This window comes from Narcine bancroftii, chromosome 8, assembly GCF_036971445.1.
Source record: "Narcine bancroftii isolate sNarBan1 chromosome 8, sNarBan1.hap1, whole genome shotgun sequence".
Lineage (NCBI taxonomy): Eukaryota > Metazoa > Chordata > Chondrichthyes > Torpediniformes > Narcinidae > Narcine > Narcine bancroftii.
Genome location: NC_091476.1, coordinates 45,754,203 through 45,776,723, shown reverse-complemented (window position 1 = coordinate 45,776,723; position 22,521 = coordinate 45,754,203). Strand labels below are relative to the sequence as shown.

Here is a 22,521-nt window from a genome sequence, read left to right as displayed (position 1 = left end):
CTGTAACTCAGTTCTTCAAGTCTCGGCAACCGCCTTGTAAATCTTCTGTGCACTCTTTCAATCTGTAGTTAGGTGAACAAAACTGGACACTATACTCCAAAGTTGGTCTCACCATGTCTTATACAACTTGACCATAACATCCCAAATCATGTACTCAGTACTTTGATTTATGAAGGCTGATGTGCCAAAAGCTCTTACAGAATTTCATCTTTGAAGGTCTCCCATTTATTGAGCACATCTTTGTCAGTAAACAACCTGTTCCAATCTGCACTTTCTAGATCTTTTCTCATTTTATCAAAATTGGCCTTTTGCCATTTTAGAATCTCAACACGAGGACCAGACTTACTTATCCTTATCCATAATTATCTTGAAACTAATGGCATTATGATTGCAGGACCCAATCTCTTCCCCTTCTGTCACTATGTTGTTCCCTAACAGGAGATGCAGTATTATGGTCTCTCCAGAACATTTTCCTAGTGTCAGTCTTGGGGTTTTGCTCACTCTTGGTTAGTGGCACTATTCATTTCATTCACACTTTCATAGCAGTTTGGTGGTTCTTAAAGCAACTTCTTTCTTAATGTGACAGAGTATATAGATATGTTTTTGGGAGATAAATTGGGAAAGGTTTGTTAGAGTAGGTTACATGCAAACACTTTAAAACAGATCTTATTTGAAATACTGGAGCTCTGCTAATGCTAGACATACCAGCTCCACAGCTTTTGCAAGAGCTTTGGCGAATGTCCAAGAGACTTCACTAATGGATTGTTGTTTACAAAAAGGCAACAGATGAAAAAGCTTGTCGGAGTCGCTTCTGTCTGGACCTGTTCTATGAGGGTCATGTGGTTTGGTAAGCAGAGAGTCGAACAGGCTTTTTCTCTGAGATCACTTCTACAGTGTTATAGTCAGTATCAACAGCTGGGACTGGAACAGGACAAGCTGGCAAGCTTGTGGAAAGCCCCATTTGGAAGATTGTAAGTGCTTTGTTCAGCCTGGTCAAAGCCCTTGTGGTTCATGCAAGAGGACTGGCTGTCTAATGTTTCACTTGGAATAAGAGAAACAAAAAAAAAATTCTGTGGTGACCTGAAATAAAAAGGTTATCATCTGGAGAACCCTGAAGAGGGCAAGTTTCATCAGTAAGACACTGGAGTGGCTGATTAAAAAGGAATCAGTTGTGGATGTCGTGGAACAACAAATCTCTCTGAAAACTGACAAGAACCTTCCTGAGGGGTAACCATTTAACTTTCAAGCACCAAAGCCTGGTGAACTTTATAAATATTAAATTCTATGCACAGTATAAGAATTGCCTGCAACCAGTGAGAAGTGAGATTGGATTGTGAACCAAAGAACTTTTCTCAACTTACACACAGATTACATACACATGCGCTTAGAATTAGAAGGGGGTTAAGTTAGGTTAAGTAAGTCAATAATGATAAGTTAAAGTTCGATTCTATTTTCATGTTTAAAGATCATTAAAAGCAACTTTTGTTTAAGTAACCATTTGTCTTGGTGAATATCTATTGCTGCTGGGTTTATGGGTCCTCTGGGCTTGTAACATTAATAACTGCCTTGATCACACTCACATCAATCTATATATTTATTTAGAAAACTTTCCTGAACACATATGACAAACATTCAGCCCTTTTACAGTATGGGCGTCCCAGTCAATATCTGGAAAGATATAATCACCTACTATCATAAAATTGTGTTTCCTACAGCCATCTGCTACCTCTTTGCAGATTTTCATTTCCAATTCTTGCTGACAATTGGGCATTCTGTAATACAACCCCATTAATGTGGTCAGAACTTTCCCATTCCTCAGCTCCACCCCTTTAGCCTCAGTAGATGATCCCTCTGGTCTATCCTGTCAGAGCACAACTGTGATATTTTCCCTGGTGAGCAATGCCACTCCTCCCCTTTCATTCCCCCAGCTCTAATAACATCTGAAACAACGGAAGCCTGGAGCATCAAGCTGCCAGTCCTGCCCCTCCTGCAACTAAGTTTCACTAATGAGCACAATGTCATAATTCCACGTGCCAACCCACGCTCTATGCTCGTCTATCTTTCCTACAGTATTCTTTTCATTGAAACAGACACACTTCAGAATACTTCCCACCACCCACAACCCTTTTTCAATCCCCATTCCACTATCTGCTCTGGTTCCCATTCCCTTGTAAACCTAGTTTAAACCCATCAGAGCAGCACTAGCAAACGTTCCCACAAGGATATCAGTCCCTCTCCAGTTCAGATGCAAGCTGTCCCGTTGGTACAGGTCCCACCTTCCCTGGAAGAGAGCCCAATGATCCAGAAACCTGAAGCCCTCCTTCCACCTTCTCTTTAGTTACATGTTATTCTACATTATCTTCCTATTTTTAACCTCACTAGCAGATGGCTCAGGTAGCAATCTTGAGATCACAACCCTGGAGGGCCTGCCCTTCATCTTCACACTTAATTCCATGAACTCTCTTTGTAGGACCCTTCCAACCCATGTTATTGGTCCCCACATGGACCTCAACATCTGGCTGCTAACACTCCCTCTTGAGAATGCCATGAATTCAATCCGAAACATCCACACCTGGCACCTGGATCTCTTCCACAGAACCTCTTATCTATTTCCCAGTTAAAAACCCTATCACTACTGCTTGCCTCTTCTCCTTTCCCTTCTTAGCCACCAGGCCAGACTCCATGCCAGAGACCTGACCACTGTGGTTTTGTCCCTGGTCAGTCAGCCCCCTCAACAGTATCCAAAATGGTTTATGTTATTGGGGAGCATGGCCACAGACATATGCTGTATTGCCTGCCTGTGCCCTTTCCCTTTCCAGTCACCCAGCTCACTTCCACCTGCCTCCTAGGTCTGATAACATCTCTGTAACTCCTTCCCATCATCCTCCTGGATAATCCGGAGTTCATCCAACATCGGCTCCAGTTCCATAATTCAGTTTGTAAGGAGCTGCAGTGGGATGCACTTTTCATCGATGGTGTCAATAGAGACACTGATGACCCCCATTCTGCAAGAGGGGTATGTCACTGCCCTGGTTGCCATTCCCACTAGCTTTGAAATACGAAAAAGAATACCTGTTCTTACGTGTGTCTTCTTGCTGAATTCTTTAGTTATTTGACTGGGTTGTCCTTACCTCACCCTCACCAATCCTCCAGCTAAAGCCTTCAAGTCCCACACTACACTGGTCACTCCACTGAAGTTTCTCTTCCTTTTATTGGCTACAGCTAACTAGCCAATGGAGGAAATTAATAAGCACTTAGCTTTCTGATTGCTTTTTAAATGCTCCTGTTCAACGTGCACTTAATATGAGATGTGTAACTGAACTGTTCGTAAAATGGCCTTTATAAATGTATCATGAGACGTGAGAATAAACATGATCACACAAATGGTGCAAAAAATCTAAGGCCATTTTCTCAAACTCATTCTCTTCATCAACCCACCTCTGGGAGTTTACACACCCAGCAACACCACCTGCTTCTCATCAGATACACACTCTTCACCATGTAACCCCAGTGTTCATCTGTAATTGTGAATCACCACACTGGGATGGCACAGTGAAGAGTGCGCATCTGATATTTATGAAAGAAGTTGAGGCTGATGATGTGAAGTTTGAGCACGTGTGGCTGTGTGGTCACATTTTAATGACACCAGGCTAAGAAGCAGGGACACCTTGAAGATCACTGTGATAGGAGGTGCAATATAAACAAGTTGTTTTGAGAAAGAAACAAGGTGAAGATGTGCCAATGAGTGAAGAATACTTGGAGAAAACCATAAAAAATAACATGCCCACTCCAGGAAAGGATTTGAACAGTGAACACAGTGTAGGTTCAGACCCTGTAGCCACCTGCCTGTGTTGAACAGAATGCCTGTTAGACTGAAACTGCTGCTTGTGCCTGATGGATAACCCTTCATCCCTTTCAACCAACAGTCAAAAGTTCTGCTCACCTTTTGTAGAATCCTGGGTTTGTCCTATCCATGTTTGATCTTACACTGGAGGTGGGATGTGCTGGGAATTTATGTGAAATATTCCAAGTCAGAGCACCTTGAGAAAATGTTCCGTCAAATTGCTGGAGACTGGTATGAGATGGAGGGAGAATCAGTTCCTTAATCAGGAATTGGAACAATACTTCAGTCTGTTAGGTCCACACTAGGTTTGTGCACAGCAATCCCATGTTTAATTCCACTTTTTGCCTTACAACATTTTCTTTTTCACATCCCTCAGAGAGCCTCAGGTTTTGCAGACTACCAACACCTTCTGCCTCGAGCAGCAGCCGATTCACGTAACAACTCTTGAGGCTTTGGGATGTGGCAGGAAACTAGATCGGGGGCTGGAGGGGGAACGTGCAGACAGAACAGCATCCATATTCAGAACCGATCCTTGTTGACTGGAGCAGATGAAGTAACATTACCTGCTGTGTCATGATGCTGACTTATACAAGGCTGGGTTAAGAACAGGGGCTTTGGTTAGAGGGCAAGAATCTGAATTATGTTACAGCAGCTTGAAGAACACTGTAGTTTGAAAATCAATAACATAACATAACAATTTACAGCACGGAAACAGGCCATTAGGCCCTTCTAGTCTGCACCGAACCAAACACCCCTCTCTAGTCCCACCTCCCTGCACAATGCCCATAACCCTCCATCTTCTTCTCATCCATATACCTGTCCAATTTGTTAAATTTGTTAAATTGAAGAAATAATTTTTCTTTGAGTGCAATGTCTCTGGCAAGGCCAGCATTTCCTCACCATCTTCAGTTGCCAGGCCATGCTGGTGTGGATTTTGTTGATTCTGCACCAGTGGTGGTGCATGTGGATGAGTGGGACTTCTATATGGCTTCAAGCTTCTAGTTGGAACTGCTGATTTGTTGTGTGTTTGGAGGACAAATGTTTGAAAACATTGTCCATGTTTGCAAGGATCAGTGTGTTTCACAAGAATCACCAGGTCTGTCCAACATACGACCAGGTCAGATCCATATGCAGTGCAGTTTAGTTCACTGACTTTTAACTATCCACTATTTTAAAGTATGTACCATAAGGAATAAAAATACACCCAAGTTTTTCAAGAAATCAATTTAATTGTATCGAAGCTAACAGCGAAAAAAAAATTCAGTCTGAAGTACAAGAAGTTTGTGGATCTCACAGGGTTGTGAGATCCTGCCAAAATATAAGAGCTATTTATTTACACGGAACTGCTGAAGGAACAGAAAACTTCAGCTTTATAAAAAGAGGAAGATAATAAAATGTGTGTGTGTGTGTACGTGTATGAGTGTACATGTGCACGCCTGTGTGGTGTGTGCATATGTAGGAGTGTGTTTGTGCATGTGAATTTGTGCACACATGCACGTTTATGTGCACAGGGATGTGTACATGGGGGTGTGTGTGTGTGTGTGTGTGTGTGTGTGTGCACGCCCGCCTGTGTGCACGTGAGTTTGTGTGAAGTGTTTGTACGTGTGTATACGTGCACGTGTGTCCACCCACACAAGAGAGTTTGTGTGTGATGAGACGAAGGATCTCCACAAATGCAGGCACTGGCTGCAGATGCAGCAGCGAAGAGTTCCAAGGTTCCCTCCCATTTAATCTGAGCCCTGCTTATTTAAAAATCCAAATGCTTGGATGTCTTCACAGATGGACTCAAAAGCAGAATTTGGAGGTCGTTTATGGTGAGCTGGCACGCTCCATGCTCAGTGCTGGTGTGAAAATGATGGGACTTTTGTACCAACATGTAACAGGTGCTGGGTTGAAGCTCCATTTCACAGTGGTGGAGAGGACCGTCTCAGAATCTCACCTTTTTACATCAGTGCATTGGCACTGTAACCACAGCACAATCTGAATGACCTTCAGCAGTCCAGGTGACATTGCCCATGCTCATTATCCTGTGGTTGTTCCCAAACAACCCTCATTTTTCCTGTGGTTATTCCCAGTCATTGATTCACAAATGGAAACCAAGATTGTGCTTGCATAAATAACTCCTGCAGTATAGTCTGTCAATAGGCAGCCACTCAACAGAACAGCAGAAGAAGTAACACGAGCTGCCTGCATACAGTGTATATTATTAAACACACCCTGTATTATACAGGAATGCACAGAGGCTATGACTATGTTAAAAAAGAGCTTCCTATGTCAACACTGTACAGGTGAGTGGAAGCATTAGATGCAACGTCATTATCGAGGCCCTTCTGAGCCAATGCATCTGCTCAGCAACAATGTCATTGATTGTGGGGAGAAGAGGTTACGTGAAAACAGGGAGTGACTTTATAAAGAAAAACATAAATAAACCAACCGAAGCCTGGAACCTCATTAAAACCCGAGTTACTCCTGGAAATGCATGTGTATGGCTTCATGCCCAATGATTGTGCAGAAGTATCAACGGGCACTACCCCTCTGCAACACTAAGAAATCCTTGCGTTTCAGCCACTGAGAGAAGGAGCTCTTATCCTGTAGCTCAAAGCATGCCCTGTTCTGAACACGCAGCAAGTTATTTCGGAACCAGTGAGAGGTCATTTGCAGGCACCGTTTTGTGAAGAGTTGCAACTGATCTGAGGTCATCAGCTTTTGGAAGGCAGTGGTTTCCCAGCTTCCCGCCCAACCCCCATGCATTTCCAATCAGACCAACTCTGCAACTCCTCGGTCATGGATATAACCAGGCTCCCTGAGACCATGCAAGTCGGAGAAATCCAGGCAGTCCCAGTGAAGGCGGCAGGGCCCAGGCAGCTTTAATGACTGCTCTCATCCCACGCAGACTCGTTTAACTGCTTCAGCACTTTCCTGATCAACTTTTCCAATTCTTTCCGGGATTTCTGCTCTTCCTCCAGACTTTGCTTCATCCGCTTATTTTCCTGGGTAGGATGAGAATGGAACACAGTTTATCACAATGTAAATGTGACTGAGTCTCTGAAGCTCAGTTAAACAACTTTAAACCCTCAGCAGCAGCCAGGGACTGACCTGTTTCAGCTCCTGGACTTCATCCTTCAATGCATAAACTGTGTCAACTAGACTCCTGCAGGCAACAAACACAATTATTAATCATGGAGTTGTCCAGAATAGAACTGTGACCTCCCCATTTTCAGTACCATCAGGAACATAAACCCACTTACTTCTCTTCTATTACCGTTTGCCCATTACTCTTCGTCTCTTCAACAATTATTTTCTCCTCTTCTGGAAGCAGAACCTGTGGCGCGGAGTCCTTCCGACAGACTGTAAGAGGAGGGTAGATGTTTAATATTCTCTCAGCTTTATCCAGTCAGAAGCCCCACTTTCTGCAGTTGGGCAGGCCAAGCCTCTGAGCTCAATGAAGACTGGTTCCATTCCCATGGTTGTGAAATGAAGGCGCCCAGCCAGGATTCATGCCATCCACCTTGTTTCTACAGAGATTTCTGTGCTGTTGCGTCTGGATAAAAATGTGTGAAGCCACGAGTCCGATAATTCTGAAGTCAGGGCCATGACACCAGTTGTGTGAATGTCTTGGATGTGGAAGCAAGAAGCATGATCACTACATTTGAAGATGATATGAAGATTGGCGAGATTATTTACAGTGTGGAGGGTAGTTATAGGTTGCAAAAAAATGTTGATATTTTGGTGAAATGGGCTGAGAAATGGTAGGTGGAGTTTAATCCAGATTAATGTGAGGAGTACCATTTTGGGAGATCTAATGAGGCAAGCACAGATACCTACAAAGGTACGGCCTCAAGGATTATTGAGAGACAGACAGACCTCAGACTAAGTCCATAGATCTTTGAAGGTGGCAATGACATGGAAGGGAGGCATATGGAATACGGGCCTGACTTAGGATTTAAAAATCTTTTAGATCAGCTTAACCAAGCTGATACAGATCAGTCCCAGGGTAAAGGGCAATGAGGGCAAATGAGGTTGGAAACCAATGAGGCCCATGGTAGAAGGAAGGCCAGTAGGAGTGTGTTGGAGCAGTCACATTAGAACATCAAATGCACGGATGAGAATTTCAGCAGACAGGGAAGAATCGAGGTGGACAAGGGTTTCGGGAGACGAGGGGGGGGGGGGTAGAGCTGGACAAGGATCTCAGGAATCAGAGGTGATGCATAAACTGTGTCAACTAGACTCCTGCAGGCAACAAACACAAAATGGATGAGGATTTTGGGAGAGGGGGGAAACGGAGGATTTTGGAAGACAAAGGAGGGACAAAGGATTTTGGGAGACGAGAGGGGATACAGATGATTTTGGGAGAGGGGGTCAGAGTTGGATGTAGTAAGAAATGGGAGTATAGACAAGGCCAGTGATGACAGAAGTTTGTCACCACTTCAATACTGGGGCCTCACAAGCTGAGTACTCATTTCTCTTCTATACTCCCTGAACACCCATGACTGTGGCCAAGCACCTCTTCAACCCCATCTACAATTATTTGGATGACACCTCCATTGTAAGCAGGATCACAAACAATAAGTTGGAGTACAAAAGGAAGTTAGAGTGGTGAGTGGTTTGCTGCTAGGACACAACCTCACCCTCAATGTCAGCAAGATCAAGGGACAGGTTATAGAGTTCTGGAAGTGAGGCGAAGCTCTCTCCTTGGTCTGACCTAACAGTGATGAGGTGGAATAATCTTCAAATTCCTGGGAGTAAACATCTCTAGTACCTTTCCTGGTCCATCCATGTTGCTGCAATGGCCAAGAAAGCATATCAGTGCCTTCTTATTAGAAATTCATCTGCTGCAGCATTAAAGTATCCTGTTAAGTGCATCACTGCATGGGACAAGGAACTGCTCCACCTTAGACCACAAGAAATTGTGAACGTGGCTCAAACCATCACCATTCATGCCCCCCCTCCCCCCACTTACATCGACTCTGTCTGTACCTCCTGCTGCCTCAGAAAAGCAGCCAAATTATCCAAAGACTCATCCCACCCTGGGCACACTCCTTACACCCCGCCTGGTGAGGTAGCACTCTTAGTTAAGGATGAGATTAGGGCAACAGTGGGAGATAATGCAAGATCTAATGAACAAAATGTTGAGTCCATTTGGGGAGAGATTAGGAATAAAGGGAAAAAATAAGGAGTGAGAGTTGTCTACAGGCTGCACAGAGAGACAGCCCAGAGCAATGTTTTAATCAGCAACGAATGTGTTAGCAGACTTAGATCGTCTCAATGCGGATAAATCCAGCCCAAGTGCATTGTAGGAAGGCAGGAAGGAACTAGTTGGGGACTTGACAGCTCTGAGGGCAGGAGAAGTTCTGGAAGATGGCAAATGAAATGTAATACCGTAATTACAGACCTGTTAGTTAACATAACATAACAATTACAGCACGGAAACAGGCCATTAGGCCCTTCTAGTCCGCACCGAACCAAACACCCCTTTCTAGTCCCACCTCCCTGCACAATGCCCATAACCCTCCATCTTCTTCTCATCCATAGACCTGTCCAACCTTTTCTTAAATAATACAATTGACTCCGCCGCCACTATTTCTCCTGGAAGCTCATTCCACACGGCTACCACTCTCTGAGTAAAGAAGTTCCCCCTCATGTTACCTCTAAACCTCTGCCCCTTAATTCTTAACTCATGTCCTCTTGTTTTAATCTTTCCTCCTCTTAACGGAAATAGTCTATCCACATCCACTCTGTCTATCCCTTTCATAATCTAAAATACTTCTATCAAATCCCCTCTCAACCTTCTACGCTCCAAAGAATAAAGACCTAATCTGTCCAATCTCTCCCTATACTCTAGATGCTTAAACCCAGGTAACATTCTGGTAAACCTTCTCTGCACTCTCTCCACTCTGTTTATATCCTTCCTATAATTAGGCGACCAGAACTGCACAGAGAACTCCAAATTAGGCCGCACCAACGTCTTATACAATCTCAACATCACCTCCCAACTCCTATATTCCATGCAATGATTGATAAAGGCCAGCATACTAAAAGCCTTCTTCACCACCCTATTCACGTGAGTTTCTACCTTCAGGGAACGATGTACCGTTACTCCTAAATCTTTCTGCTCTTCTGTATTCCTCAATGCTCTCCCATTTACCACGTATGTCCTATTCTGATTCTTCTTACCAAAATGAAGGACCTCACACTTATCAGCATTAAATTCCATCTGCCATTTTTCAGCCCACTTTTCTAAGCAGCCCAAATCCCTCTGCAATCCTTGAAAACCTTCTTCATTATCCACTATTCCACCTATCTTAGTATCGTCTGCATATTTACTAATCCAATTCACCACCCCATCATCTAGATCATTAATGTATATAACGAACAACAATGGGCCCAATACAGATCCTTGAGGCACACCACTGGTCACCGGCCTCCAACCTGACAGACAATTATCCACTACCACTCTCTGGCCTCTCCCTTTCAGCCAATGTTCAATCCATTTGACTATCTTAAAATTTATACCTAAAGACTGCACCTTCCTAACTAACCTTCCATGTGGTACCTTATCGAAGGCCTTACTAAAGTCCATATAGACAACATCAGTGGTCGGGAAACTGCTGGAAGGGATTCTGAGAGATAGAATCCATCAACATTTGGATGGCCAGGGGAAAGTTAAAAGAGAGTCAGGATGGTTTTGTGCGTGGGAAATCGTGTCTCACGATAAAATTTCTTGAAGAAGTGACAGAAGGTAAGTGACAAGGCAGTTGATGCTTCTTATGTAGATTTTAGATACAACTTTTGATAAGGTCCCACGTGGTAGGTGGAGTGTGGAAAGTGCTCAGGGTAGGACGCCAACTTAAAAGCTGGATAGAAAGTCAGTTCAGTGAGAGGAGTGGGTGTAGAGGAGAGTTTTTCAGGCTGGAAGACCATGACCAGTGGAGTGGCTCAGGGTTTGGTACTGGGATTCTTGCATTTTATAACATATATAAATTATTTGGACAAAGGTATTTGTGGCAAGTTAAGTTTGTTGATGGCACAAAAATATGTGCTACAGTGGATAGCGAAGAAGATTACCTGAATTTGCAACGAGATTTATATCAGATGGGGTACTGGCTAAACAATGGTTGATGCTGTTCGACTGAGAGAAATGTGAGAGGAAGAAAATCGAACTAGGGCAGGACTTACTCTGTTAACAGCAGTGCCCCAAAGGGTGCTGTGGAGCAGAGCGTGCTAGGGGTGAAGGTACCTAGCTGTTTAAAGATGGTGGCACAGGTAGACAGAGTGGTGAAGAGTGTTTGGGACACTTGCTTTCATTGCCTGGGGCATGGAATACGACTATTACAGCGTCATGTTGGAGTTAGAGAAATGACTGTGAGGCCACACTTGCAATACTAAGGGCAGTTTTGGTCAGGATTAGGGAGGAAAAACTAACAGAGTTAGTGTGGAAAAACTAAGCCTGTTTTCCTTGGAGTGTAGGAAGTTGAGATGGAATCTTATTGAAGTCTATTAAATCATGAGGGGCATTGATACAATCAATAGTTACAAGATGGCACAACGATAAGGTGAGGGAGTGAGATTAGAATGGAGATGAGGGTGCATTTCTTCACTTGAAGGGTAGTAGGCCTGTGGAATGAGCTGCCAGACTAAGAAGTGGAGGCATGTCCTTTAAGAAGCACTTGGATAACTCTGTGGATGGGAGGGGATTTGTCTAATTGCAACAAGAGGGACAAAGCAGGAGGCCACGTTATTCAGAGCGGACAAACTGAGCCTGTGGGCCTGTTTCTTTGCTGTACTATGTATGAGATGTCTAGCCATTCTGCTTACAAAACCATGTCTATCACTGACTGTATCTTGGCATATGTGACAATAAACATGCACTGAATTACATAATTTCTCAGTGTTGGCCAGTGTTGGCAATCGTTTGAACTTGGCTGCAGAAGCATCTACAATTTCCCAAAGCCATCTATTGATGAGACAGTTATGGGTAAAACATCTCTCGCCAACGAAGGGCTGATGGTGAGATACTAGCAGTGCATGGCCTGGGACCTAACAATGAAGGAGTGCTGCAATCTGACCTGCTCCAAACTACTTATGATACACTGCTTCCAAAGGTGCAAAAGCTTCCAAAGTGACTAAGCCTTTTCACCATAATTCCATGTTTGAAGTGTAAGGCGTTGAGAGGCACAGAGCCAGCAACTGCAACAGTGAGCTGCCATGCTGTCACCTGCCTGAACTATGAGCCTGTTGGAGGTTGGCACTCGTGCAGTAAGCCTCTATGACCTTCAGTATCTGTGCATCTTCTTCCAGGGCTGCTGTACCTGCAAGAGGGGAGATAAAGCAATCAGACTGGTTTACACGGACAGGGTATGAACAGACCACACATGGACCAAAGCCTGCCCTCAGCTGCCAATGGTGGCAGCTGTTTCTGGAAGATCGCCAAATTGTAACTGGAAACAACCTGTGAAAATGAAATCACTTCTCACTTAAACATGAGCCCCTCTTTCAGCAGATTACTGTGCAACAGCTCAGTGGAGCTTGCGGTGCATTAAAGCTGCCAATTTCCTGTAATGACTGTGGGGACTATGAAAAATACTTCACTGGTTGTGAGGGGTTGATGTGCAAGACATTAACCATGAGAAACTTTCCTGAATGTTTCAGAACTGAAAGCCTTCAATGCAACATTTACTGCAAATTCTGGATGAGAGATAAGACCTTTACAGTCCAGCCACAAATTGCTTGAAGCAGATCTGCATTGCACGGATCGGAGAAAACCATCGCTCTGCCTGGCTGTGTTTGATCAGGTTGCTCCTTGGTTACACTGGGAAACTGTGGCACAATTAGTGTAGGTGCCAGCCGAACACTATTAGAATGGCAGTGGCTAGGGTCTGAATCGTGGCAGTCTGTTAGGGAATTGCACATGCTCCCATGTCTGTGTGGTTTCCTCCCACGTTCCATAGAAGGTTCAGTGGCCACATGGGGGTACTTAGGCAGTGGGGGCTCGTGGGCCATAAGGGTCTTCTGCTGTGCTGTATCTCTGAATTTTTTTTAAATTCAGCATAATACATATTTTCTATATTAAAAAAAACATTCATTTGATGGTGATTATTGTCAAATCAGCCAAGAACAGTGAATGAATGCAGCAGGTGTGTGAGCGGTTACGTAGCCTCTCCTACTCCCAATCCTCACAGTGGCAGTCACTTTTCACTGCTCCATGCATCTTTCAGCGTGACAGATATTAATTAGAAAAGAATGTTTGATGACATCTTGGAAAGATGTTATTAACTGGAGTGATGCGAGCAACTAGGTAGCAGTTACACAGATTACGCAGTTCAATGTTTCCGTTTCGATCTGTGTCTAAGAGTCTGTAAAATTCTGAGCACAATTCCAACTTCCTTCCAAGCAACTCTTGGATGGTCTCTGTTCAATGAATTGGCAATCAGGAACCACACCTTTTAAAACACTCAGCAACCAACAAGATCATCAAAATAAATGCAGTTACTCATGCCAACCTAATTAAGGTGCTGAGTGTGACAGAACAGCAACTGCAGATATTATTTAAGGATCGTGATGCTGGAATCTGTGACAAAAAGAATCAGCCGCACACAGGCTTGTATGTATAGTCATAAAGAAAATGAATATGTATATGTGATTGTGAACTGCCATCGTTGGCAGGACGCTGTATATGACTGTACAAGTTAGTGTGAAAATAAAAATAAAATATTTAAAAAAAAGAATCTGCCAGAGGGAGTCAGCGGGATGAGTAGGGGAAAGCCCTACCCCTCAATAGTGCTGTCTTCCTACACCTCAACCCCTCAGTGCTGCCCCCTGCAGCCCAACCCCTCAGTGCTGCCTCCTGCAGCCCAACCATGTCAAAGTTGCCTTCCTAAAGCCCAACCCCATCAGTGCTGCCCCCTGCAGCACTACCCCCTCAATGCTGCTCCCTGTAGCCCAAACCCCAGTGCTGCCCCCTGCAGCATCACCCCCTCAACATCACCCCCTCAGTGCTGCCCCCTGCAGCATCACCCTCTCAGTGCTACCCCTTGCAGCATCAACCACTGTGTTGCCCCCTGCAGCATCACCCCCTCAGTGCTGCCCCTTGCAGCATCACCCCCTCAGTGTTGCACCCTGCAGCATCAGCCCCCTCAGCATCACCCCCTCAGTGATGCTCCCTGCAGCATCACTCCCCCCCCAGCATCACCCCCGTAGTGCTGCCCCCAAGTGCACTGTAAATTCGTGGCCTTTTGCTTTATTTCACCAGAATATTAAGCATGACATAAAATAACCCACTAATACCTTTGAAGCTTAAGAAACTTTATTAACTCAAACCTTTCAACCTTTTACTGAAAGTATCCTGATATTTATTGACTTACTTTTACGCAAAATATATTCATCATCTGAAGTTTTTCGTTCAGTCTTCCGTTTTGTGAGGAATTTTTTCACTGCTTTGGGGCTCTTGCTGGAGTCCTGCAGGATAGGAATCACCCGACTGTTGACTACAGTTATTGGTTCTTAGTTATTACAGAACATTTGCTTAAACTGTTGAGTTTGACAAGATATCAGAAGCAGACATGCTAGAGCGTTGCCATATATCTGGTTAGTTGCAATATTGGGAGACCAAACATGTTTCTGCATTGAGCCTTTCTTCAGAAGAATCGTGTTGGTCTTTTTACTGATGGAAGGTGAACATGTGCAGTTTACGAACACATCGGAGGAACATCTTTAATGCATTAAGGATAGCAAGTGATAACACAGCAATTGCACTGTTGCATCGCAAGCATGCACATAACAGACAAACTCAGAGAAAAGTCACGTGTCTACAGCTTACCTTTAAAATATAAGACATCCTCTACAATGCAACAAATGGAGAAAGAAAGATAAGATGAAAGTGAAAGAAAAAATTGATGATTGATTATATGAAAAGTTCATTCACTATAATAAAAGATTATTAAAATTCTATCAATTCTAGTGTTAATTGTGCTCTCAGTGCACCATTCAAGTAATTTAGATTAGTCTTAAAGGTTACATTACATGCATGTAAATGCAGGAATAGTATATCATGCATAATTTTGATCATTTGTCTTTATCCTAATTATCATAGCACCATCTTTTAACCAGGGCCCAAAGATTAACATCAGGGTAGAGGGTTTATTACAGCAGATAGACCAGATCCTGGAGAAATGGATGCCAGTAGTGACTCATTTAATTCACGCTGTTCCACGAGGCACCGTCACGTTATCTTCTACTCAGCTTGCAAGTTTACAATGTTGTGCCTTGCACACAGAGCACCTACCTCCTTACAGCCTAATGCAGCTGAAGGTCTCAGTGGGGGTGCAGGTCTCAGGCAGCTCAGAGTCCAAGGCCTGGGCACTTTGGGAGGTTCCAAGGGGCCTCTGCTTTGCGCGGCAGTGCTGTAAGTCTGGGGAGGCGAATAAGCGAGGGGCTGATGTGAAGGAGTTGCAGGAGGCTGCTTACTCTCTCCGTACTGTTGAGTTGGAATGAGACAGAAAGGGAATTTTCTTTTAATTACTCAGCCATTGTGTACCGATGCTTTACGAGGTTCACCAATTTCAGGGAAAACCAAGCCAAAAGGAAGTTTGCATTTGAAATTCTATTGCTAGAACCTCCCCACACAGATCTTTTGTTCATTTGACTGCATCAATGTTTCCAAGGCACTCAAATTGGTCCTCTTCCCCAGGGCCCTGCATTCTGTCCTTTTCAGTTCCATGTTTACCATAATTATTAATCTGCATCATCCCCATAAATACAGGAGCTGGAACATATGTTTTAGTGTGCAAGACATTGGCAAGATCATGTTTGGGATACCGTGTATAGTTGTGAACAGGCTTCCTTGCTACAGGAAGATTGCCAATCCATGGGAAGGGTGCAAAAATATCCTTGAGGATGTAATTGGGTCTGGAAGGGTGCAAAAATATCCTTGAGGATGTAATTGGGTCTGGAAGGCTTAACCAATAAGGAGAAGCTGGAACTCATGTCGGAGGGTGAGAGAGAACCTCACAGAGGTTTATAAAACCATGAGGGGTGTGGATAAAAAGAATGGTCACAGACTTTTGGCAAGTGTCAGAGCTTGGGCTTGTGCTGAGGATATTGTTTGAAAACCACTGTTTTAATCTAATGGACTCATTATGTGCACGGTTTTATACCTCCAAAGGAAATGGGCCAATGACAATTTTTCTCAAGCAAAATATTTCAGTAACAATTGAGTCTAGAGCAGTGGTTCTCAACCTTCCCTTCCCATTCACATATCAGCTTAAGCAATCCCTTACTAATCACAGAGCTCCTATAGCATAGGGATTACTTAAGGTGAAATGTGACTTTTTATAAAAGGTTGCCCACCTCTGTTCTAGAGAGACTGACTATGAAAGGAATAGGGGGATGTGCATCATGTGCAAAGCAGCAGAGATTTAGTTTAAATTGAGCATCATGTTTGACACAGAAGAGTGGGCTAAAGAGCCTGTCCCTGTGCTGTACTGCTCTATGGTCTATTACCTTCTACTCAGCCTCCAAATCATTCTGTTTACAGTGCTGTGCCTCGACGCACAGCACCTACCTCCTGACAGCCTCATGTAGCTGAAGGTCTTGAAGTTCAGAGGCCAAGGCCTGAGCACTCTGGGTGGTTCCAGGTTGTCTCTGTCCTGGCTGCATCAAACTCACATAATTCTCAAACTAATAGGGGACCTTTCCCAGGCATGGGCAGCAGAGGCTGGTCGGAACCCGTTACTTTCAAACAATTGGACCTCAGCTTCAATCAACCATACCCAAAGTAAATAAAATCCCCATCTCCTCTACATCCGGCTGAAGTCCCAGTAACATTCACAACACCAAACATGGATTTTTTGAAACGGTTATCTCATTTACCCAAACAAATTCAGAATTACAGTTGTGTTAACAATAGAATGAAAAAAATTTGAAATTCAAATATAACCTTTCATTGCATTAACTATCCCCCTAAGCTGATTAGGAACCAGTTAGGACAAATAAGATTGAGTCCATGCATTACAGAAATACAGGCAGGAAAGTACCGGTTGAGAGGTCACGGGCTTAGCAGTGGTTGTCCCTGGGACAGTGCCCTTGGTGAGCATCAGTAGGCTGTCCACCCAGTCCTGTTGCTCCTGGCTGGTGTTGCACGACACCTGGATCCGTTCAATCATATTACCTGCAGCACAATAAAAGCAGAGCTTACACAGTCACCCCAAAGAAATCTCAGTTGATTTATAGGAGTGAATTTTAATTTGGAGGCTTGTCCATAAAAGGCTGCAGGATATGAACGACCTGCTGGAAATACTCTGCAGATGTTATCACTCTTGTGGTGTTATCACTCGAGAATCAGTGGGTGGTATATCACCCATTTGCTTCATGTTCTACTCCTCAGAGTCCACATGAAACATTGACCCACTTTAATGTGCTTTCTGGCCAAATAGATCCACAGCAGGTTCCAGCTCCCTGGCTCAACACTCGGCCTGAGAGCACCTGGATGCCAAGGACGCTGATGTTGGACAACAGTTCATGGGCCACAGCTCTACCACAATACAGAAGACCCCAACAAACTCATTGCCAAACTTCAGGATCTCGGCCTCAGGACCCTCTGCTTTGGATCATTGACAAATTAAATTTTTAAATTTAAATTAAATTAAGTTTAGACATAGAGCACGGTTAACAGGCAATTTCAACCCATGAGTCCATGCTGCCCGACTTACATTTGATTAGCCTACACCCCCGGTACGTTCCTGTTCAACAGACCACAATCAGTGAAGATGAGGAACAACATCTCCTCCACCATCACAATCAACACCAGGGGTGTTCAAGGATGTTCACTCAGTCCCCATTGTACTCTCTCTGCACCCATCACTGGAGAGCTAGATGCCATTCTAACTCCATCTTCAAATTCATCAACGACACCCCATCAAATAACAAATACAGCAAAGAGATCATGGCATGGTGCTAAGATAACCACCACTCTCTCAGCATCAGTGAGATGAAGATGATGACTTCAGGAGAGGGGCAGAGTCCACACTTCTGTCCACCGAATGGCAGTGAAGCTGAAAGTTTAGATAGCTTCATGCTTTTAATCATGAATATCTTCAAAGAACTGTCCTGGGACAAGCAAGCTGACACAATGTGCACCAGCACCTCTACTTTCTCAGAAGACTGAGAAAGTTCAGCATGTACCCACCACCCCACACCATCTCCCCCCATCCCAACCCATCACTCAGCAATTTCTACTGCTGCATTGTCGAAAGCAGATTTGCTGGATACATCACAGTGAGGGAAGGAAACTGCTCTACTCCAGATCAGAAGCTGGTGAACGCAGCTCAGGTCATCACACAAACTTTCCTCCCCTCCGTGGGCTCCATCTACATTTCCCGCTGACTGAGAAAGGCAGCCAACATACATCACACCCCATATGCACTCTTTTCTCCCTCCACCCATTGGGGAGAAGGCTCAAGAGTGTGAAAGTGAACACAAACATGCTTAAAGGCAGGCTCCTGAATGAACCCCATAACAATGCACTCACGCTGCCCTTGCTTGATGTTAATCGATCTTGCTTCACAATGTAATCCCACACTCTGTAAATTGAGTTCTGTACACGGATGTATGTATGTTAGAAATAACCTGTTGATCTATTTGGAGAAGAACTCTTCCCACTGTTCTCGGTATAGAGGCAGTAGTGAAGGAGGGTCACACTGTGGGAGGGGTACACTGTGGGAGCAGTGGGGCAGGTCATAGTCTGCACTGCCAGGTACATAGAAACATAAGCGATTCAAACGGCTGAAATGGGATTTGAATCAAAAGGAGGTTTTGTGCGAGTGGTGTGGGTGTACTCAGGCAGACCTCTTGTTCAGAAGCTGTCCACTGCTTGCTTGTAAAGCTCTGTTGTCTCCAACCATACAGTTTAGCAGGCAGTTTGCCAGGGTGGATTTATTCCACCACAGAACTATTATCTTTCGCTTAGTTTGCTCGTTAAAAGTTTTAACGGTGACTGATTAGCTTGGTGGTTGGTTGTCAATTACTCTTCTGTAACATCTTGAAGGCCTTGGAGCCTCAGCCTCACCTTTAAGGAGTTTGGGAGGGTTTGGCGGATTGCCAGGGAGCCAGTTCCCTGGATCCGGGGATTTTTGTTCATTGCTATCGTTTGGATAACAGACTCAGACCTTGGAATCTCATTTTCAATGTGAGGAATACTGGATTGTGCGCTCTGAGGAGGACTGAGTTAGCATGACTTCAATCAGTTTGTCCCTCCCTTGTTGTGAACTATTGTTTATAGAGTGGTCTAGTTCGTTTGTTTCTTGTTAATATGTCAGACCCGTCTTCTGAAGGACCAGGGCCCTACAGGAGTTACACTGGGCCTGCGACTTCAATGACCTCTGTGGTCAGGAATTCTTTCACATCACTGGAAGATGAGAATGAGGTCACGATACCTGTCCCCAACTATCACAGTTGGAAAGGCACAAAGGCAATGGTGGGGAGTGATTACAGTGAGTGTGAAAATGGAGGGGAAATCAACGATTTGCCTACGAAACGCAAAGGTGGTGGGTCTAGTCACAAGTTGAGTCAATTCATGGACTCGCCAGCCATCTGTCACTTCTGCGTTTGGATGACATCATGTTTTATGGAGATACGGAGTGTTTGAGAGTACAGCCCCTGTTTGTGCATTCTAGTTGCATTTCTGCCCCACAATTCTGATCTTTGGGTACTGGTATGAAGGAGAGAGGGTTGGTTGAGGATTGTCCTTGTCGGTCTTATACTGGGCCTGGCCAAGATGGCCATCCATGGGTCCAGGCAACGGGCAGTCAAGGGTTCAGCTCTGGTTAACTGTCTGCCACTCTTCTGAGGACATCTGTGTGCCCGTGTATCTCTGGAGAAAGAGCACTCAGTGCTCACTGGCAGCTTTGGAGGGTCTCTGGAAATGGTTGGCCCCCCCAAGGGTTTGAAGGTATCGATGGAGATAAATATGTTTCAATTTGTAACGTGTTTTGTGTGAATAGCCTAAATTGTAGAACTTGTAACTTTTGGATTAATAATAATAAAAGGGGCAGTACTGATTTACCGTTAAAAAGGCAAATCGGAAGGAGAGTGTTATTTCAATATTGCTGGAATCGCAGCCTTTTGGAGACGATATACACTGACAAAAACATATTTAACCCTCAAGCAATTATTAATATTAGTAGATCCCTATCACTCTCTTTCATTGAACAACAGTGCCTTGGCCAACATCTAATCTCCTCATTATAGAGTGGCGATGGACTGATTAATTTGCCCGGTTTTAAACAGCAGACCTGTGATTTCAAAGGCGTGATGGAAGTTCTCATTCTCCTCGAGTTTTGTTATAGTCATTCCGGTCAGTGGCAGTTTCCCCTGCAGAAAAGCAATTTTCACTTTATCAAGATAGAAATTTGAGATCCCCGACTTGGGCTGGATGTGCATCCAGCTTAAGAAGCAAAATATACAGAAAGTAAAAGACAGAATGAAACAGTAGTTACTGCCTTTTGACAGTCGTCCCTTCAGGATGTGGACTCACCTGATATATGAAGCTGCTCATGCGAGGGCTGGCAGTCAGCATCAGTAGGACAGTGGGAAACAGCATGAAGTACCTCTCATCCTTCTCCTAAGGATGAGTTCACAACAGCAACAATCAGGTGTCAATCAACAGGTGACATCCATAAGACACAAGCTCAGAAGGTTAACACACCCACATTTTAACATTATGCAACCACTCCATTATTCTCTATTGCAAGAACATAAACATAACAAAGAATGCAAGATGTAGGAGCCATCCGCCCCGTCAAGCCTGCTCCGCCATTCAATGAGATCACAGTTTATCTGGTTGTGGACTCAGCTCCAGCTACCTGCCCGCTCCCCATCATCCTCAATTCCCCTATGATGCAAAAATCCATCTGTCTTAAATACATTTAATGAGGCAGCCTCTACTGCTTCCTTGGACAGAGAATCTTGGAGAAGCAGTTCCTCTTCATCTGTGCCTTAAATCTACTCCTCTGCAACTTGCAGCGATGTCCACTAGTCTCGTGTCACCTCCCAGTGGAAAGGACCTGCCTACTTCTTTGTTATTGATCAAGCAAAGTGGTAATGGGTGCTCTAGTTCCTTGCAGTTTTGGCCAACACTGCTCAGCTGTTCAATGAGTTGGTTGAGGGTTCTGGCCTCGCCCGACTCTCTGTCACAGCCACTAGTTATCCTGATCCAAAGCTCAGGTCAGTGAGCATTTGCATTAATTCTCAACACAAACCAAAATACACATGTTTGAGTGGAATTAAAGAAAAACATAAAAGGTCATGGGGCAGGATTGAACTCACAAGCTGGTAATTTCCTGGGTTATTCCTACTTGTGCTTGGGTGCATTGATTCTAGACCTGGGAGTATACCCAACATTTCGTCTGCTGAAATATGAACATGTTCTAGAATCTCACTGCTCCACTCACCCTCCATGAATTCTCCAGAGGGGTGGGATGTGGGGGGGTTGGGGCAGAAGGAGGATTCTGGAAGTAGATTCTTGAAGCTGATGTTTGGTCAAACATCAACTGTGCACTACTTTGTTAGGAATGTTTCTGGGCTCCTGGGAATGCTTCAAACACTGAGGCATTAGGTTGGAAACTAGAACTCCTGTAAGACTACTTTGTAAGGGTTTGGTCAAGATTGGAACTTCCAGGCTCTACAATTTATTGAAAACATTTTACGGAGACAGCATTAGTTAAAGCAGTAATGTACATGTTACTTGATTAAGTTTGCAATAACCTGAGGATGTTGTCAAACGCTGCATAAACCTGCTTTCTGTCATGTTGTGGCATGGGAGACTTTAGTTTTGGTTTACATCCACGCACACTTTCCATCACAGTGAGGTAGATGGAGAAGACACCATCACACAAGGTGCAGCACAATAAAGGTTGTGCCTGTCCCCTTTCTGGAGAAGTGAAGATTTGACTACATTTTTCATCTAAAAATAAGTGATATTTAGGTTAACTTACATTTCAAATGGAAAATGTGTGCATGGAAAAAGTGGGCAGAAAATATCATTAATTTGTGGTCTTATTCATCAATGCTTTAAAGAGATTTAATCAAATCTTTAATCAAGAGGATGTCACTCCAAATAAGTCGTTATGTTTATTCAAATAAGACTGGCTTTGCAAATGGAATTAGTGGCAAGACAAAGGGAGCAGCCCAATGAGAAAGTTGGTCTTCACCTTGCTCAACCGATCATTTGGAAATAAGTAACAAGGAATTAAAAACTGATGGTTCTCAATTTTCTCGTCAATTTGACTCAACCATGCACTTGGCCTGTCAGATACCGCCTGGACAAGGAGCTCACCCAAGCACACAAAGAAAAAGTCAAGAAATAACCTTTCCTGGACCACTGTAGGGCTGACAGGTTCACACCAAGACACTGAGGAGGTGAAAACCAACTCTGCTAACTGTGCCAAACTATCAATTGTCAGGAGATGTACCTGTCTTTCTCCCCAGCTTCTATAACGGTGTCTCTTCTTCTGGCTCTCCATCCCAAAGGATGATGATGGCTCCTTTCAGTCAGTTTGTGAGGTATGATATGAGAATACCCCATTCCTCATATCAGTCTGTGTCGGGAGCGTCGTGGAGCCTCAGTTGCTGACTCTCACCTCATGGCTCCTGACACAGACTGTTACACGAGTTCTGATCTTGCT

General features: G+C 44.1%; 1 protein-coding gene across 1 annotated transcript in view; it reads right to left on the bottom strand.

Moving 5' to 3' along the window:
* Nucleotides 1-5,053: 5,053 nt before the first annotated feature.
* arhgef6 (Rac/Cdc42 guanine nucleotide exchange factor (GEF) 6) overlaps nucleotides 5,054-22,521 on the bottom strand; it is a 158,638-nt gene continuing 141,170 nt past the window's right edge. The window contains exons 13-22 of the mRNA XM_069893554.1: nucleotides 20,373-20,459; nucleotides 20,131-20,209; nucleotides 16,876-17,009; nucleotides 15,126-15,317; nucleotides 14,661-14,681; nucleotides 14,206-14,299; nucleotides 12,064-12,153; nucleotides 7,093-7,192; nucleotides 6,941-6,995; nucleotides 5,054-6,834 (exon numbers count right to left, since the gene is read on the bottom strand). Coding sequence (XP_069749655.1) covers nucleotides 6,712-6,834; nucleotides 6,941-6,995; nucleotides 7,093-7,192; nucleotides 12,064-12,153; nucleotides 14,206-14,299; nucleotides 14,661-14,681; nucleotides 15,126-15,317; nucleotides 16,876-17,009; nucleotides 20,131-20,209; nucleotides 20,373-20,459 — 975 coding nt within the window. The 3' untranslated portion in view covers nucleotides 5,054-6,711. The remainder of the gene's footprint in view (nucleotides 6,835-6,940; nucleotides 6,996-7,092; nucleotides 7,193-12,063; nucleotides 12,154-14,205; nucleotides 14,300-14,660; nucleotides 14,682-15,125; nucleotides 15,318-16,875; nucleotides 17,010-20,130; nucleotides 20,210-20,372; nucleotides 20,460-22,521) is intronic.